The sequence below is a fragment of the Candoia aspera genome, chromosome 4 (genome assembly GCF_035149785.1).
Source record: "Candoia aspera isolate rCanAsp1 chromosome 4, rCanAsp1.hap2, whole genome shotgun sequence".
Classification (NCBI taxonomy): Eukaryota; Metazoa; Chordata; class Lepidosauria; order Squamata; family Boidae; genus Candoia; species Candoia aspera.
In genome coordinates, this window is record NC_086156.1 from 53,224,511 (window position 1) to 53,243,912 (window position 19,402).

Below are 19,402 nucleotides of genomic sequence, written 5' to 3' on the forward strand. Positions count from 1 at the left end.
AATACAGGTACTCCTCAATTTACAACCAATAGTTTAGCAACTGTTGGAAGTTATGACAGCACTGAAAAAAGTGACTTATGACAGGTCCTCACACTTACAACCCTTAGAGTGACCCCATAGTCACGTGATCAAAATTCAGGCACTTGGCAAACAGCATGTATTTACAACAGTTGCACTGTCCCAGGGTCACATGATCACCATTTGTGACCTTTGCAGCCAGCTTCTGACAAGCAAAATCAATGGAAGCTGGATTCACTTAACAACCATGTGATTTGCTTAACGACCATGGCATAAAAAGTGGTAAAATCGGGCATGGTCATGTGGTGCCTCACTTAACGACTGCATCATTTAGTGGCCAAAGTTCCAGTCCCAACTGTGGTGATAAGTCGAGAACTACATGAGGTCAGTTGAATGCCCTTTCCTAGTCAGCATACAGTGAATATTTCAAGGATTTTTGCATGTCTCCAGACAGGGAAGGACAGGATATGGGAGAACAAATTAAAGCTGAATTCAAAGACAATGCAATTCTGGCCAGTTCCAGGACTCAGCTGATATGGTGTTTTGGATGGGGATGCATTCTCCTTTATACAGCATGTTCATAGTGCGGAGGTTGTCTTGGTTCCGGCACTGCTACTACACAACCACACAATAGTAGCCAGGGGGTCCTTTTATCAGCTTCAGCTGATTGCACACCTACCTGAACAAAAAAATCTTGAATTCAGAGATACGTGTTGGTAATTTTAAGCCACCCAGAGTCATAAATGTGAGAAGGGTGGCTAAACAAACTGAATGAATGAATGAATGATGTCAACATTCATTTTCAGAATGCATTCCTCATCAGGTGGCTCCTAAATAAGTCTGGAAGTTGCAGCTGGCCTAAAATGTGTTAGAATGGGTGGCTAGTAGAAACCTTTGGGGGTTCCATAGGAGCCCCTGTGTTGAAACAGCTCCACTGACTACCAGTTGTTGTTGTTTTTCCTGCAGAGGACATAGGGAATGGTCTTGAAGGACAGAAGGAAGAGCTGCTACCAAGGCAACAGTCAGATAAGCAGGGCTTGGGCCTGGGCCAAGAAAATAACTTGAGAAAACGTCTCAGACAAGCCCCTCCCAAGTTCACATGGAGTTAAAGGGAGGGAGGGGGAAGCACATTCAGACTTGCAAGATTCTGTTACTGTAGCTGTGACAATAAACATAGTCCTGACCTATACAGCACTGGTTTATTAGTCTGGCCCATCTTATAGGGCTGAGATTTTCTGAGTTCAGTTCAAGGTGCTCACTTTGGCATATAAAGTCTTACATGGCTTATTATTCAATGGATCGAAGACCTGACTACCCTTGCTACTTATGAGCGGACTGCCTATAGATGTAGACTTTGTATGGACAAGTATAATGAAATATGGGACTCATTTATACAAAATATAGTAGTTAAAAAAAACATGATAGTCAGATAAATGTATTAGAAATCTATATGTACTTGAATAATATTTGCATTAGATAAGTATATATAGAATTGTAATTGTTTACTGTTATAATATATTAACAGGGTTTTTTTCTTTGTTGTATTTATTTCACTTTTTGGTTAAAGTACTTTTTATGTGTTTTTTTCCTTCTTCTCTCTCTGACAATGTATGTATCTCCATCATTATCTTTGTGTTTTGTTGTTATTCTTCTTTTTTCTTTGTTATGAATTAAAAGCAATTTTAAAAAGTCTTATATGGCTTAGGCACCCATTATCTGTCGGACCTCCTTCTGCTGTACAGTCATTCTGAGATCCCAGGGTAGGGGCGGGGAGATTTCAATCATGGAAACGTCTAATATGAACAGTAAATTCTGATTTTTCTGTGGTGAACCAATACGGTACACTAAATTGTCACTGGAGTAAAAGCAAGCCCCCTTCATTACAGTTTAGGAGAGAGCTTAAATCCTGTCTTTTTACCCAGTTCTTTTAATTGAGAGTTAGAATTTTTGTATGGTTTTAGAATTTTTTGTAAACTGCCCAAAGCCATTAATGTGGATTGCAATCAATCAACTGATCAATCATTCAATCTTGTGTTCCCATATTCAAGACCCAAAACTTCATTATGTTCTGCCGAACACCAATGGCATGGCAACAATAAAACTACAACATAAAGGAGAACAACTTAATTATAAACATCATATTGATTTTAAAGACAACATTTTAGGCTGCAATGGTCTTATAGTAAAGAAATCTGTACTTACAATGTCAAACTTTTGTGTGATGTTCCCCTGGACATCTAACAAATAAACTTTGCCATAATGTGTTCCAAGTGCCAAAAACTAAAGAGGAAAAAATGGGAGAAAGACATTATCCAGTGAAATTACAAAACAGGGAGAGTATTACAACATACTGTTTCTTTGTGCTAAATATTACTGTGATAATGCACATCAGCTATCAACCATGCAATAACATTCCTACAACCTACTCAAAGACTGTAAGAGTAAAACACAAATGACATCTGAAACAGGGGCTTTAAGATAAAGCATATACTTGAGAGTGAAACTGTAAAAACTTAAAACTGTCACTTATTGTGTTCTTGACCAGTTTAAAAAAAATAGACAGAAATGAAACATTCAATTACTAGAAAACTCAGCAACAGAAAAGCCAGTTCTCCTTCTGGCTCTTTGTGGCTTTTGATCTTTAACCTTCAGAGCAATATTCAGATTACCAGAGGGACTGACAGCATGGCACCATGACAGTGATGACAACACTAGAGCATTGTAATGATTGCCCCAGCCCCAAATACTCAGACTCACAAGAGGATGCTAAATGAAATCTGATTTATTAGAGTACTAAAAGCAATTACAGAGAAAGCTGAGAATGAGCAAAAGCGCGCCAAATACAAACTTAAACCCTTGCTTCAAACGTATCCCGCCTCCCTCATAACAGCCCCGCCCGGCACAGGTGCTAGCAATCGTCAGAGTTGCTAGCCTGGGAAAGTAACCTTGAGCGCAGTAGATAACACAAACACATTCCAAAGCAAAGCCAAAATATAATCGTTCCCATCCTCCCTAGACAAATGCAACACGCATCCAATTAATGACATGCGAAACGTTACGATGCATCGAATACATTGAAACGGCGCACATGACATACCGCCCTCCAAAAATACCCCTAGGGACCTGGTTTCGAGGGATAAGCGGAGTGGAAACGGGCCACTAAAACCGGGGAAGCCACATCTGATGCAGCGACCCACTCAGGATGAGGGAAATGCTTCCAACGAACTAAATATTGCAAAGTATTGCGAAGGCGTCTAGAGTCCAAAATTTCTTTAACTTCAAAGTGTCGCTGACCATCAATCATGATGGGGGTGGGAGGTGGAGGTTGCCGATGCCAACGATCAGAAGGAATAGTCGGTTTGAGTAAGCTGCAATGAAAAACAGGGTGTAAGCGTTTCAGGTTATGAGGCAAATCAAGTTTAAAAGTCACAGGGTTGATCTGAGCTACAATTGGGAAAGGACCCACAAACTTAGGTGCAAGTTTCTTGGAAGGTTGTGATGACTTGATAAACTTGGTAGAAAGGTATACTGAGTCCCCAACTTGGAATGCAGGTTGGGGGGCCCGCTTCCGATCAGCATACAATTTATAATCCGCTTGAGCATCAGCCAATGCATTTTGAATCATTGGCCAAGAGTCAGCCAGTTGTGTTGACCAATCATCTGTAGTGACCGCACCTGCAGGAGGTTGTGGGAGATCAGTGATAGGAACAAAGTCTTTACCCAGAGCCACCCGAAACGGGGTCTGTCCAGTGCTTTGATGCACGGCATTGTTGTAAGCCACTTCAGCAAACGGTAGAAGGTCTACCCAATTGTCCTGCTGATAATTCACAAAAGCGCGCAGGTACTGCTCAAGAGTGGAGTTAACCGCCTCAGTGGCCCCGTCCGTTTGAGGATGCCAAGCCGTGGAGAGGGCTTGCTTCGTGCCTAACAGCTTGAGAAACGCCCGCCAAAACTGGGAGGTAAATTGTGTACCTCTGTCTGAAATCAAGCGGGAGGGACATCCGTGTAGCCTGTACATGTGTACAAGGAATAGGCGGGCTAATTGACGCGCTGACGGAATGGACACGCAGGGAATAAAGTGGGCTTGTTTGGAGAAATAATCTTTGACCACCCAAATGACCGTTTTGCGTTGGCTGGGTGGTAGCTCTACAATAAAATCCATGGAGATTTCTTCCCAAGGGGAAGAGGGGGCTGCTACCGGCTGCAACAGCCCTTGGGGCTTGCCCACCTTGCGTTTGGACATTGCACAAACAGAGCAGGAAGCAATGTAGTCTTTGACATCTTTACGTAATGTGGGCCACCAGAATTGCCTCCGAACGAGGTGCAAGGTTTTTACAAAACCGAAGTGACCCGCGAGTTTGTCATCGTGTGAACGTGTTAACACGTCTTTTCGGAGGCTTTCAGGAACGTAGAGGCGGTCGGACTTCCAAGCGAAGCCTCTGTCAAAAGTAACATTGTCTTTATTCGCCAGCAACCAAGTATCCGTTTTTAATTCTTTTAAAAACTTTTGTTGCAATTGGGAGGGAATTGACAAAGAGCTTGGCTGAGCAGCGCTTGTGGTGGGCGGTTGTTGCGCGCGCGTTTGGCTACGCGTCACAGCTTGCATGCCCAATTGGGGCGCCGACCATAGGGTGCTCACCACATCTGGCGCCGCCCCAGAGTCTTGAGGTTGCCTTGACAAGGCATCAGCCAAGAAGTTCTTTTTCCCTGGAATAAATTTGAACTGAAAATTGAATCGATTGAAAAATTGAGCCCAACGAACCTGTTTAGGGCTCAGTTTTCGAGGGGTACTAAGTGCCTCCAAGTTTTTATGATCAGTCCATACCTCAAAGGGGTGATTAGCCCCTTCCAGCAGATGCCGCCAAGCCTCTAATGCAGCTTTCACTGCAAATGCCTCCTTTTCCCAAACATGCCAACGCCTCTCAGTTTCGGAGAACTTGCGGGATAAATACGCACAGGGCTTGAGGCATCCTGCCTCGTCTTTTTGCATCAACAATGCGCCAATAGAATAATCGGAGGCATCAGCCTGTACAACAAAGGGCTTTGAAGGATCAGGGTGTTGTAAAATGGGCTCTTTGACGAAAGCTGCTTTCAGCCGCTCAAACGCCGTCTGACAAGCAGGCGTCCACCTCAACAACGCTCCTGGATTCTTGACTCGCCTAGTATCTCCCACCCCTTTCGTTCGAAGCAGGTCCGTTAGGGGCAAGGCAATCTCAGCGAACCCCCTTATGAATAATCTGTAATAGTTGCTGAACCCCAAGAAACTTTGAAGTTGCCTGCGGGTACGGGGACTCTCCCAGTCCATGATAGCCTGTACCTTGGCAGGGTCCATTTCTATACCTTTATCAGAAATCCTATACCCCAAGTAGTCAATTTGGGTCTGATGGAAGGCACATTTGGATAGCTTTGCATACAATTCAGCAGATCTGAGTTTACACAAGACTTTCTTTACCAGAGCTACATGCTCTTTCATGGTTTCCGTATAAATCAATACATCATCCAAATACACCAGTACACCTTTAAACAGATGTTCATGCAAAACTTCATTGATTAATTGCATAAATACCCCAGGGGCCCCAGCCAACCCAAACGGCAACACCTTATATTGGAAGGCTCCCAACGGGCAATTGAATGCAGTTTTCCACTCATCACCCTCCTTGATTCGTACACGATAGTAGGCTTCTCTTAAATCCAGTTTAGAGAAAATCTTGCCTTTGGCCAGATGTGACAACATGTCCTTTATCAATGGCAAGGGATATTTGTTGGAAATTGAGACGGCATTTAATCCGCGGAAGTCCGTACAAAGTCTCAATGTCCCATCCTTTTTTGGGCGGAAAAGAACCGGCGCCCCCACGGGTGAATTCGCCGGCTCAATGAATCCGCGCGCCAAATTTTTGTCCACAAATTCCCTCAACAAAGTCAGTTCCTTTTGCGTCATGGAATAAATTTTTGGTTTAGGCAATTGAGTGTTGGGCAGCAGTTCTATGGCACAGTCCGTCTTTCGATGGGGGGGCAACTGGTCAGCTTCCTTTTCACCGAATACATCAGCAAACATCCTGTACTCGGCCGGCAAGCCCTCCAGAGGAGAGGCCGGGTAAGGCGGAGTCGCAGCTGCCGCAACCCCCACCATCTCCTCTGGGGCACCCTTCCCCTCTGCCGCTTGATAAAACCCATCCCTAAATGTGATGGTCCGGTAGACCCAGTTTATTTGGGGGTTTTGCTGCACCAACCATGGTACCCCCAACACCACCAATGGGCCCCCTACGGGAGCCACGACAAAAGACAACCCTTCCTGGTGACTGCCCAGTTGCAAGGCTACCCGCCCTGTAAAGTGGGTGACCGGTTTGCCCCCGGCCATGGACCCATCCAATTGAGTAAATGCGATGGGTCTTTGTAGGGGAAAAGTGGGGAGCTCCAAAGCCGCCACCACGTCGGGGTGCATCAGACACCGGGAACACCCCGAATCAATCATGGCCCATACTTCCACCGTCTTGACTTGTGAACCCAATTTCAATTTCACCATGAGTATGCGGTAAGTGCCACTCACCGCTGGAGGCTCGCGCCCGTCTTCTACCACCTGCCCAGCGGCGCCCTTTAGAGCAGGTGGCTGGCGTTTCCCGCCGGTTGCGGGATTTCGGTCTCCCCTTCAATTTCGTAGAACATCACATCGTCTCCCTCGGTCTCAGCCACCGCAGCTTTCTGTTTCCTCGGCAACGCAGGGGACTTCGCCGGCGGTTTTCTGGGCCGTTCCTCCACCTTTGCCTTCGGGCATGCTGCCACTCTATGCCCCTCCTTACCGCATCTCAGGCACAATCCTTTGGCATACCGCTTCTCACGCTCCTCGTCCCAGGGTCGCTGTCCCGGTTTTCCCCCGGTGGTCGATGTGCGGCTGGGCTTCATCTCCCGCCCCGACTTGACGGTCTTCCGCTGGGCAAAGACCTCTTGGGCATGTTCAGCCCTTCCTGCTAGCAGGATCCACTCATACAGCGTGTATGGGTCGTCCCTCCCCAGGGACCAGCGCAGCACCTCGGTATTCAAGCCATCTTTGAAGAGCTCGATAATGGTTGCTTGGGACCAGTCATCCACCTTCCCAGCTAGCGCTTTAAACTCCAAAGCATAATCGGCCACTGATCGGAACCCCTGCTTGAGTTCCTTCAGGGCTCGCTTTGCTCTCTCCTTTGCTAAGGGGTCCTCGAAGTGTTGCTTCAACGCCCAGAGGAACTCCTCGAGATTTTCCAGTTCAGGCGCTTCCGACTGGCACATCTGGACATACCAGTCTGCCGCCCTCCCCTTCAGTTTGGTGGCAATGGTGATGATTCTTGCCTTCTCCGATTGGAAAACCCCCCCCCATTCTTCCATATAAGCTTTCGCATTAGTCAGGAAGAACGAGAGTTTGGTCGGGTCCCCATCAAACTTGACAGGGAAGTCTCGCATACCGCCTCCCGCCGGGCTGCGCCCCACCACCGGGGCTGCAGCGGCTGGTGCTTCCCTGACTCGGAGCGGCACGGGGCCCCGGGGCGATCGCCCGGGCGCTGCTGCGATTTCCATCTGGACCGACTGGTCCCCTTCGCGCCTCCGCACCACCCGTCGCCGTTCCGGGGTCAGCCCCTGGGAGGAAGGGGTTGAATGCCTCTGGCTGGATTCTTCCCGGAGCTCTCGCATCGAGGTTACATCCAAGCTCAGCTGTTTCAGAATAGCCTCCAACGAATCCATTTTCGACTCCAGCACTCTGATTCGATCCGGAGTGGGTGAGCCCTCCGTTGGCTGCACCTGCACCACGTTGGGGGACAAAGGGTATCTCTGCCTCCAGGATGGGCCCTCCGCTGCTGTGGCATCTCCTCGGGTCTCATCCCAGGTGAGCAGCTCACCCGGAGAATTCACGGTGGTCTCCGGGGCCGTTTTCAGCCCCCCGGCTTCGCTCTCCGACCCGGAGCTCGCCTCCTCTCTGATGGCGGACAGCTCCCCTCCTTGGGACGGTCGGCCGGACGGCCTCACGGTCGAGTCCGGTTCCCCTTCCTCCATCATCACGATTTCGGGCTCGGTCATCGCGGGCTCTCTCCCTCACAAGTTAGACGCTTGTCTTCCTTGGACAGGGGCCAGCGGAGTTAGGAACTGAGATTCTCAGCTTTATGTAATGATTGCCCCAGCCCCAAATACTCAGACTCACAAGAGGATGCTAAATGAAATCTGATTTATTAGAGTACTAAAAGCAATTACAGAGAAAGCTGAGAATGAGCAAAAGCGCGCCAAATACAAACTTAAACCCTTGCTTCAAACGTATCCCGCCTCCCTCATAACAGCCCCGCCCGGCACAGGTGCTAGCAATCGTCAGAGTTGCTAGCCTGGGAAAGTAACCTTGAGCGCAGTAGATAACACAAACACATTCCAAAGCAAAGCCAAAATATAATCGTTATCCTCCCTAGACAAATGCAACACGCATCCAATTAATGACATGCAAAACGTTACGATGCATCGAATACATTGAAACGGCGCACATGACAAGCATTCCCAGTAACCTCCTTTTTGAGATGGAGGAGGAGCAGCATAATAATACAATATTAAAAACAGCTGAAATCTTGTGAAATGTCTGCTTGCAGACAAGATCTTATGTGATTTTGGCCTTATTAACCAAAACTGTTTGTATGTGTTATAAATACATAAAACCTCATGCAAAATTGTATGATGGTGCCCACCAACTGAACAAGGTTGCAACCCCTTGGGTTATTGCATAAAGATACCACTGCTTGCGAACAATTTTCCTCTGATAACAAGTTATAGGCAAGCTGGAAGATGGTGCTTGGAACCTGGAAGGGGAATGCTATGAAGAAAATGTGGGCAGAGTTGGTAGTGTGTACAGGTTAAATCATGAAAAGAGAAAGAAGGAAAGTGGGTGGTGGTGCCATCCTCTCCAATTACAGGCATGACACAATCAGTAAGGCTGTTTCTTTTTCTCTATAAACATGACTCCATCTGTATGGTAAAACTAGGTCAATTCCTAATCTCCCAACAAGCAACTACATTATTTCTACAAGTCTAGGAAACTTTCCAATCCCCTCTTTTTGAAAATGGCAGATCTCTCTTTTAGCAAACTAGTCCCCGGTCAACACAGAGAATTTTGCATTGCAAATTACACAGTCTGCTCTGGTTTCACAGTCACAACTTTTAGACACAGAGACAATTAGGAAGCCAGCCTGGGGAAAAAAAACTACTCTGAGTGAAAGCTGCACAAAGGTATGTGCTGCATGAGCACACAGAATACTCAAAATAATGCAGAAGGGTCTTAGCTGCTATTCCATCATGCAGATTAAAAAAACGGATTCAAAATACGATATCAACAAGTTTGTTGCTGCTTGGTATAAAACAGAGTGCCTTTCCTTCCTTTGGCATTACTCAAGTGGTCAGACTGCTAAATTCTCTGTATTTCATTGCATGTGAACACGCTTCATTGCAGCCTGTAATGAAATGCTCAAATTTACAGGCACTACTAAGCATGTCAGTCAAGCAGCACAATCTTTTTTTTTTTAATAACCTTACAGAAAGTCAAGGTTTAAAAGGATTTATCAAACTGGAATTGCTTAAAATGAAATTTCAGTTCAGGCACTTAAAATATGAAGCCACATTAAAGAGAAGTCAAAAAAGAGAGAAAGAGAGGCGAGGAGAGAAGAGATTCATTAGAAATTCATCCCCTGCAATGCCTTTCACTCCTGCAAGGTTGCCTTTTTACAGGAAGAAAAAAATCAATACTAGTTAATAAAACATCAGGTGTGCAGACATAACTAGGTATGACTATTCCACTGCACAGGCCTGCTTGAATGCACTAGGTGCCATGACGATTAGTCATCCAATGCAGACAGCAAGTCCAATGAAAATATGTTTGAGCACTGAAAGAGAAAAAAAATACTTCTGGGGGGAAACTAGTCTAAATATAAGCCAGACTTTATAATCTGAACAAAGTAAATTGTTTTAATCAGAAAATACATCTATCATAGTGTTGTTTCTTCTTATTTACTCATAGGGCATAATGTAGGGAGGATGCACACTCCACCTTCAATTTTTAGCCTCAGCATTGTGTGAGACTGATTCCTAAAAGACACTCTACATCAGCTTCTAACATTATTGATCCTGCTCATAAATAGTCCAGTTTGTTAGAAAACCAAAAGTGCTCAGTTACTTGAAACAACTCTGCTATTGTGTCATTCCTTGTGACACTATAATTAGGAGATTATCTGGATCGTTCCAAATATGGAAACAGTTTATACCATGGTCCAAGACATTTGCTTCTTCAAAAAAGTAAACACCATACCTCCAGATTAAAATTGCAAGCTGTCAAATCACAGGAGCCCAACAACCTTCAACATCAATTTGCAGAACTGATATTGATTGACAAGTCCAATAAGCCTGAGTCCCTCCCAATATAAAGAGTCTTTTCAGTATCAGCAGATGCATGCTATTTTTGTATAAAAGGAGGTAGCAAAGAGCATTTCCTTTGTTGAAGAATGGTACAGAAATACATACCTTACACACATCAATGGATGGTTGAATAATATACATTGTGCATGATTTTATTTCAGGGCTTTGTTTGTCTGTCTGTTTTATCAAATGTGTATGTGCTAGCAATCCCACAACACTGATTTTATAATTTGAATTAAAAGAAAGAAAAACACTACACCACCAAAAATGGCATTTTGCTACTAAATCTCAGCAGCAAGGTCCTGCAAATACTAGGAGACACATGAATGAGCCCATAGAGCTGCACAAAGCTTGGACAGTCCAAATTTTCTAGAGCCTCAGAAATAATTCTTTGGAAAGCCTGCCATTGTTCCTTGGAAATGTGAGTATTTTAAAAATGGAAGCATGTAGCTCTTCAGCCCAATCCTTATTTGATTTAGAAAAGTTCATATAAATCGTATGAGGGAAAAATTTAGTATTATATTTTGAGATCTACAAGTAAAAATTGCTTCCAGGGTAAGTTTTCATTCTGTGAAAAAAGTCAAGACAGAAGAAAAACTCACTACTGCCATCTTTTATGAGTTGCTTCTTTGATTATATACTACCCACATGAGTAGTTATAATTACAACATAATTATATAACTTATGTAACATTTATAAAACTGCAATTAAAGTGAATAAGAGAAAATTTAATATAGCTTGTTCATGCAGTGGAGATCAAATTAATGTCAATATAGATGACTGATATAAATATATTGTAGGGTCATACTCTTTAACAGTACAGGAGTATACATTATTATTTATATTTTACATTGGATTCATTTTTTAATATATAAGTTAAAATACCAACATTTGAACAGAACTGTCTTCGCTTCTATTCTCCTCAAATATGCTCAGAATTGGATCTGGAGAAAAGGGGATCATCCAGAACAAATTTTTGGGCTATAAGTTTGCAAGCTTCTTTCTTCATTTGGAGCTACTGATATTAATCACATACCCCCAAATTCCTTTGCTTGGCTCAACATAACAAATAGAAGTACAAGGAAGAAATAAAGCAAAAACATGATCATGCATATTTTTCAAAATTAACAACTTACTTTCTCATGGACTGTCATGCAACTGGCTATATCCTTTTGAATAATTTCTCCAACCCCATTAGAAAGCCTTTCATACTTCAGTTTGGGCTCTTCTTCACTGACATCTTCCTGTATTAAGAAACAGTTCAAGAATAAAGAGAGACATCAGCTCTTCATTAATCCTTATGTTTTGCTACTAGCCACAGAAGACTAGACAGCCACCACCACTGAAAGTTCTCTGATGCTGCCTGGGAATGCTAGTAGTTCTAACCATAACATGGCCATAGGTTGAAGACAATTCTGTCCACCCATCTTAACAGCTACGTATGAAACGAAAAGCAAACTCTGTTTCACTATACCAGTTCATGTAACTGAATAAATTAATCAACACCACTGTACTGTAAGTGCTACTTAGTTATTTTTGAAAGCAAGATTATGGAGAAGTAGGAGTTGAAAAAAGGAGACACCTTTAATGCTAGGCTGTGAGAATGGTATTTTAAAAAAAAGGAGAACTTTTCAAATTTTCTATAAAACTGTATGATGAACAGATTCAAATGTATGCCAAAAGTCCATTTACTCAGAACTATTTTGCTGAAAGATATTTGAATAAAGAGTTATACATGAGGTGGCTTCAGACATGACACAGTGCAGAAGCACATCTGCAATTAGTCACCTCCTCTCCAATTCAGTACTGATTTAAATTGATGCCTTTTATAGCACACTGCAGAATTGACATATTCCGAACTTTTATTAGTACAATATACAAAAAAATTAAGGAGAATGTTGTTTTCAGGCTTTCAGTGTTATTTAGTTCAACTTTCATCCTGCCTCCCAACAAGCCAGATAACAAACATTCTTTAAACAAACATTTTAATTTAAAAAAAAAATTAGCCCCTTCTTTTGGATTATATATTGCGGATATTATTTATTATTGTTCTTTTACATCAAATATTGTATTCTTTCTTAATAAAGTTTTAATTTAAGTGCAGTCATATGTACTTTTAGGACAGTGAGATAGTTATGGTACAATAAGGTACTGAAATATTTTAATTGATAGTATCCTCACAAACCTGAGATGCAGAAACTGTGGTAAAAAGGTCTACATTTCTTTTCTTTTTACTACATCTTAAGTTTTTTGTGTTAAGAGGGCTTTATGGCAGCTTTTTTTAAAGAAAGGGGATTAATATAGACATGTCAACAATCAACAACGGTTGTCTAAAACAATGTGTCAAAGTGTCCAGCAAGAAGCAATTTTAGTCAGTAAATCTAACACTGAACAAAGTTGTTACCAGTCATGAAGACTCAATGTCAAATTAGAGTGCAGAGCATAAATCAAACAAATTACCTGTGCTCCTTCATTCTTGACAGATGGAAAACAATTACAATCATAAACCTAACACAGCCTACAGCTTGTGGGTTGGGTGGCCATTAACGCATAATTGCATTTTTGTACATCTTTATTGTGAATTACTGTTGCAATGCACATATTATCTGTGCACTTTGAAGGGAAATATGCAAGTTGGAATTGAATTCTAGGCATCACATCTTTATAATAAGATTCAATGGGAAGTTGGACATCAAATGTGCAACCAGAGCGAAAAGCTAATTGCAGTCTTGCAAATATTTGCATAAAAGCATTGATCCACGGACCATTAGATAAAGTTACTGTAAGTTTTGCTGTTTTATTTATGAGTGAAAATTAAGCAATTTTGCTTCTACACACATATGCTGTACAAACAACATATATTTTGAAAAGCTCAGTTCATTGAAGCATTCTGCCAGTCTTCAAGACAATATGACTAAAGTGAGAAACTTGCAATATTAGGCATGCTGATACACCCATCCCATGATATTTTTTTTGGACAGGTATCTCTTATGTTAAATGAAGGTCAAGCTAAAAGTGAATTTGAGACTTTTCCTCACTGAAACAAACAAAATGAAAAATGATTTGTAAAATATAAGATTACTCTGTTGCCACAAAATATATCTCACCTTGTAAATAAAAGGTGATCAAGCATAAACAGCATTTGATGAATCTGAGTTTAGCATTTTTATTTCTTACAAGAAGCTTTTATGCAGCCTGAACTTCTAAAAGTAAACACAAGGCAGTGTAAATAAAAAGTAAATCAATAATTTTTGTTAAATTTTAATAATCCCACAAACCTACAAATAAAACCATCAGCAGCCTGAGTTGAGATGACAGTTAGCTGCGTTTCTATGACAACCTAGCTGAATAGTACAAGTCTTGACTTGCAGCAAAGCTTAAGATTTGAACACAGTGACATTTACTCCATACAGGAAAATTCACAGCATAGACACACACACACAGACACTTTTTCATCTAACAAAAGTTTTTACTAAATATACGGCACTTTTAATTCAGGGCAAATGCACTATACTTGTATTTTCAAACTTTAAAAAAGCACACAATCATTAGTGATTTCACTATTTTACACATTCAGTTACAAGAATAAATAATTCACTATTAAAACAATTTTGTCCTTCAACTATTGGTACACTATGTCATTCAGTTTAAAGAGAGGCATTTCTTAGAGTTGTATCAAGCAAAACTAAAGCACTGGTTTTGTAGAATTGTTTGTTTATTTTACTTTGAACTTCAAACACACAAATACTATTAACTCTCATATAACACAAAATATTTTTAAAATCCCTATTTTCAGCTGCACAATTCTTGGATCCTGGATATTACAGACAATCACAGTGGTGCTTAATGTCTTTTGGGGAAGCAGTCCAGAAATATGAGTAATAAAATTTAAAAAAACCAGAGAAGTCTACTAAAATCAGGTTCATCCTATAAGTTAAGATCTAAGTCTTACTTTGTGTGTACAACGAAGTACATCAGAGCAGGGTTACAGCCAGATCTTTACTGGATTGCAGCCTTATAGGAATGTTAAAACCTATTTATATCATACATAATGTTCAGTTCGAAACTTGAAACATTATTTTCAATACAGCTGCAGAAAAACATGAGCTTCAGCCTGAAGCTAGGATTTTAAAGAAATGTACTAAATATGCTGCTGCATAACTAACTGTCCATTTGTCATAGCAATCCATTCAAAAACATTCCATTTGTTCAGTTTGGTTTTTGGTCCCCATCTCATTTGTATCTCAACACACAGCAGCAAAATTACTCAGCAAGACCCTGGTGAAAGGTGAAAGGTCCCCTGTGCAAGCACTGAGTCATGTCTGACGCTTTGGGGGCAACGCCGCTTGGCAGACTATAGCGGGGTGGTTTGCCATTGCCTTCCCCAGTTGTCACCTTCCCCAGCAAGCTGGGTACTCATTTTACCGACCTCGGAAGGATGGAAGGCCGAGTCGACTTGAGCCGGCTACCCGAGAATCCAGCTTCCCCTGGGATCGAACTCGGGTCGTGGGGAGAGTTTCGGTTGCAATGCTGCCGCCTACCACTCTGTGCCACACGAGGCTCTAGTAAAACCCTGAAAACTCTTAATTACCCATGGACATGTCCTGCTAAAAGTTCTGTACACAAAACTACTGTAAAGCAGTTAACTAACAAGATCAGAAGACTGATTAGTCCTATGTTATTCATTAAGTTCAGACTCTCAGAACTATATTAGTTTCAGGATTTTTACTTATAGGAAGCATTGAAGTGTGATAAATCTTTGCCCCCTCTCTACTGAAAATAATGTTAAGATAATTACCTAGCCATTAAAATTATAACCAAGATATACACCACATTAAGCACATGTAATGTATGGAAGAACTAAGTTCCTTTTTGTCATTAATATGACCACTCCAACTGCAGGATTCATGTCTTCACCCACTTTCCATGGGGAAAAGACAATACACACTTTATTTCATTATCAAAACATGCTTCACTTCAGCCTAAACATCAAAATCCTACAGCTACTCAGTCCAGACAGAGTAGGACATTAGATTTTCTCACAGCACTTACCATTCCTTCCTCCTCCTATTTTATTTCAATTCTTTTCTATAAAGGGTTTATTTAAATCTCTCAAGTTTTGAGGAAGATGTAATATACACTAATTACGATGATAGAGTTTCTGTCTTTGAATATATATTAAAATAGCTGTATATTGAGCATAAAGAATGCAAGGTGAAGAGAAAGCCAGCAAGATTTTGTTATTCTGGGTTATACTAAATCACATTATCAGTGTAAAATGTCAACTTCAGTGTTATTTTGGGGAAGCTGCTGGCACCAAAGATGAGCTGGAAAAAGCAATGTTTTTGCTGAATGCTGCATTGGGTTGTAAAATCAGAGAGAGCAAAATAAACAATCCAACTGTGCTGACACAGAACTTCTCAGTAGTACTATAGAGAGTTGGATCTTGGTAAATCCTAGGCACTACTTCTGAGAAGGTTGAACAGTAAATACATTAGATTAGGTTAACTGATACACTGCTCTTCAAAACAATCTTGGTCAAAGTGACTCACAATATATATATATATATATATATATATATATATATATATATAAATAAATAAATAAATAAATAAATAAAAAACCACAGCAATTCTTTCAACATGTGCTATCTGGCATCAAAGCCAAGTGCTTTGTTCATATTAGAAGAATGCCCATGCTTATCATTCAACAAAATTAATACATATTCTATATATGTTTTCTGGTTATATTAAATTATATGAAATTCAACCCATTATATTGAGGTGCTATTGCATTTGACAAAGCACCAAGGGGTTGCTACTATTTTCCAGTCTAAATTATGCTTCTTGAATGTTATCAATGGTATTTAAGAACTCCACCAACTACCATATGGCTAGGGAATCATACCAGCAATCTTCTAAAGCCTGCAATAACATGTTTAATCACAATTTAAGTTACATGGTCTAGCTTCCCCTATTATTTCTGTGACGTCATTACAACCAAGCCTGGAACCAGAGACCAGGAAGAAGCAGGAAGCATGCAAACAGATCATATGTAATGTTGCTGTTCCAACATACCGATGTACTGAAATAGGGAAAAGCAACCTCAAGCATTCTTATCACTTCCTTCCACGTGCATAGAAGACTTCCAATTTGACAACACATTTCTCAATGACTTCCATATTGCTTAAATACTGTCAACAATCCTAGTTGCAAGCAATTTATTATAGAAATGCTTAGCATAAAGTTTACTATACAATTACTAAAAACGATACAATTATATAAGAACACATCACCTTTTTACAAGTCATCGCCATCTCTGAAAAAAGAAAGAAATGGCAAGTTCTTTAACTTTTCATTCTCTCTGCTCTTTAAACATAATGTTTCTCAACCTTGGCAACTTTAAGATATGTGGGCTTCAATTCCCAGAATTCCCCAGCCAGAATTCTGGGGGAATTCTGGGAGTTGAAGTCTACACTTCTTAAAGTTGCCAAGGTTGAGAAACATTGACATAACATATCATTGCTTTCTATCCACTGATGTCCCTCATGATTTTCTTCTTCTTCAGCTGTTTTGTCCCTGGCTAGTCCTCATTCAGCAGACACCTGATCCCAATTTGATACTTGGATGCAGAGAGCTATATGGTATATGAACATATAACAATACAAACAAATCTTGCCTTTCAGAAGCAGAATTCTTATCCATAAACTGAAGCCAAGGGAAAAAAAACTTTCATTCCACCAGATGAGAAGATACTGAAGTTGCACAGCCTGTTGATACAGCAGCATTTCAAACTGCATATCATTTGTGTAGTATGTATTGCACCAATTTTTATATTAAATATTCCATAGCCTTCAAACTGACACTTCTAGTTAATATTAAGAACCCATTAAATTAACTATGTAATTTTTACCCTGGAACACTAGAAAATCAAAGGATAAATAATTTGGTTTAGAAATCAATCTTAATACAATGTATATTACAAGCTTTGTTTCATACCACACAAATACGTTTCTAGAATTGATGCATTAAGCCTCAATATATTATTTAAACCACCCACTGATTCAAAATAATAAATTATTACTATGTTCTCATTATATTCTTTGCCACTCTTCTACACATTTTAAAGGCTGATATTCTGTTAAACCAAGTCTGAGAAATTAACTGGGAGAACAAGAGCAGCAATTTTGTAATCACCTTGATGGCTTGTTTGAGACAGAAAGTAATGAGGAATGTTTATACAGTAAGCGTTGATGAGTTCCATACTGGACAAAGATGATGTTACCTGAATTCCTGTATTCAGAAGAGCAAAAAATTCTAGCACTGAGATACTCTTCCAGAAACAAAATATATATAGCAATACTCATGATTTATTACCAGTATACTTTATGTCTCTCACATTTATGATCAGTACATAAATGTAGATTTTTGTAAGGCACAGTCGGGACATAAAAAGAGGCCCAACTAATTTCCTGCATATCTAAAGAGCTTTGGGTTTACACTTACTGAGCAATCATGCTCCACGCCAAGTAAGAAGTTATTTGGGAAACCGAGGGAAGATTTAAAACAAGTTTGTGATACAGAGCAAGAGAATTTCAAATGGAAAAAGAAGAAATCCATCGGTTTGTGCAAGCTCTTGCCCTTGTTTGTCTTTGGAAAAGCTCTTCTGATTCTAGCTCTGTTCTACTTTTTTCTATACATAAGCTTGAAAGCAGAAATATGAAAAGAAAAAGCTCACAAACACACGTGTAAGAGGCTATGCATGACAAACTTAATTCTCTTTTATCAACAGTCTGCCTTGGCTTTCGTTGCTTTGTGGGACCTCATCAACCTTAATGGGTAACTCCAGATTCTGCACGACATCAAATAAGCCAGGAGAACTACACTGCATCTGAGATCATTCTGAGAAACAGAAAACTGCTCAAATGTAACATTTCCAATCATTTTGTCCTTTAGCCTTAGTGTGAGAAAGAGAAGTAGAAAGAAAAAAAGAAATGTATGGGCAACCCACATGCAATTTCAAAAACTATACAAGATGAAGTTAAGGAAAAGATGCTAGCACTTCAAGAGTACAGGGAGTATACTTTCCAAGCTAAAGCAACTTTTTTCTCTTGAAAATTAAAATACCATTTTATATTACTGTTTGCTCATCATATCAAGGAGGAATGAATTGTACCTGTCTGCTAGATAAAAAAGAGCTCATAATGCCTCAAATCACATGTTGGTCTATGAAATAAGAGAGTAAATTGAGGAGCAGGAACACTGTAACTATTTAAGAAAAGGATCTGTTACAATTGTATGAAGGGTTGACAGAAAGCAGTAGTACTGTCTCCATAGAAAGGTTTGCTTGACAGATGAAATTAAGATCTAAAAGTGCTAACTTACAGCTAAGTAGTCATATGCATTTGTGTCATACAAACAGATCCCACACTTCTACATTATTTTTATATATACTAATTATATACTGTACACTTGTAGCAAAAGATTTTACTATGCTCTAGAAATAGACAAGGTCATAAAAGTAGCTCTACTACTGTGTTGCTATCTGATATTAACTTGAAATATGCCTGATTACAGATAGTGGGCCTTATTCAGAAGTCTGCATAGGAATCTCATCATTAAAGACTACATATAGTTCCATAACAAAACATCATATATAATTTATGATGTATGGCCAGGATCTATTTATGGAAGAATAAAAGATTCCTATCAATTCCAATCATTATTATGTATTTATTGTATTTATTTTACCAACTTTGTATACATCTGTGTTGGCAGCATTGGTCAACCAGGAGGCCTGGGGATTTGAAAACAATGGACTCAAACCAGGGAAATGGCTAAAAGGATTTTATTGAGTAAGCATTAGGAATGTTACAGAAGAAAGGAAAAGATATACTGGACCATGTCCCTTCAGCTTGACAAAAAACCTAGAAATGACAGCAAACAAGTCCTCTGCAGCTAGGTAGTCCTCGAGT

The 19,402-nt window shown here is 40.5% G+C and overlaps 1 protein-coding gene across 1 annotated transcript in view; it reads right to left on the reverse strand.

Annotated features, from left to right (window-relative positions):
- The window catches only part of VPS41 (VPS41 subunit of HOPS complex), a 126,879-nt gene that overhangs the window by 96,464 nt on the left and 11,013 nt on the right, over positions 1-19,402 (reverse strand). The window contains exons 4-5 of the mRNA XM_063304157.1: positions 11,565-11,672; positions 2,221-2,298 (exon numbers count right to left, since the gene is read on the reverse strand). Of these exons, the coding sequence (XP_063160227.1) occupies positions 2,221-2,298; positions 11,565-11,672 (186 nt within the window). The remainder of the gene's footprint in view (positions 1-2,220; positions 2,299-11,564; positions 11,673-19,402) is intronic.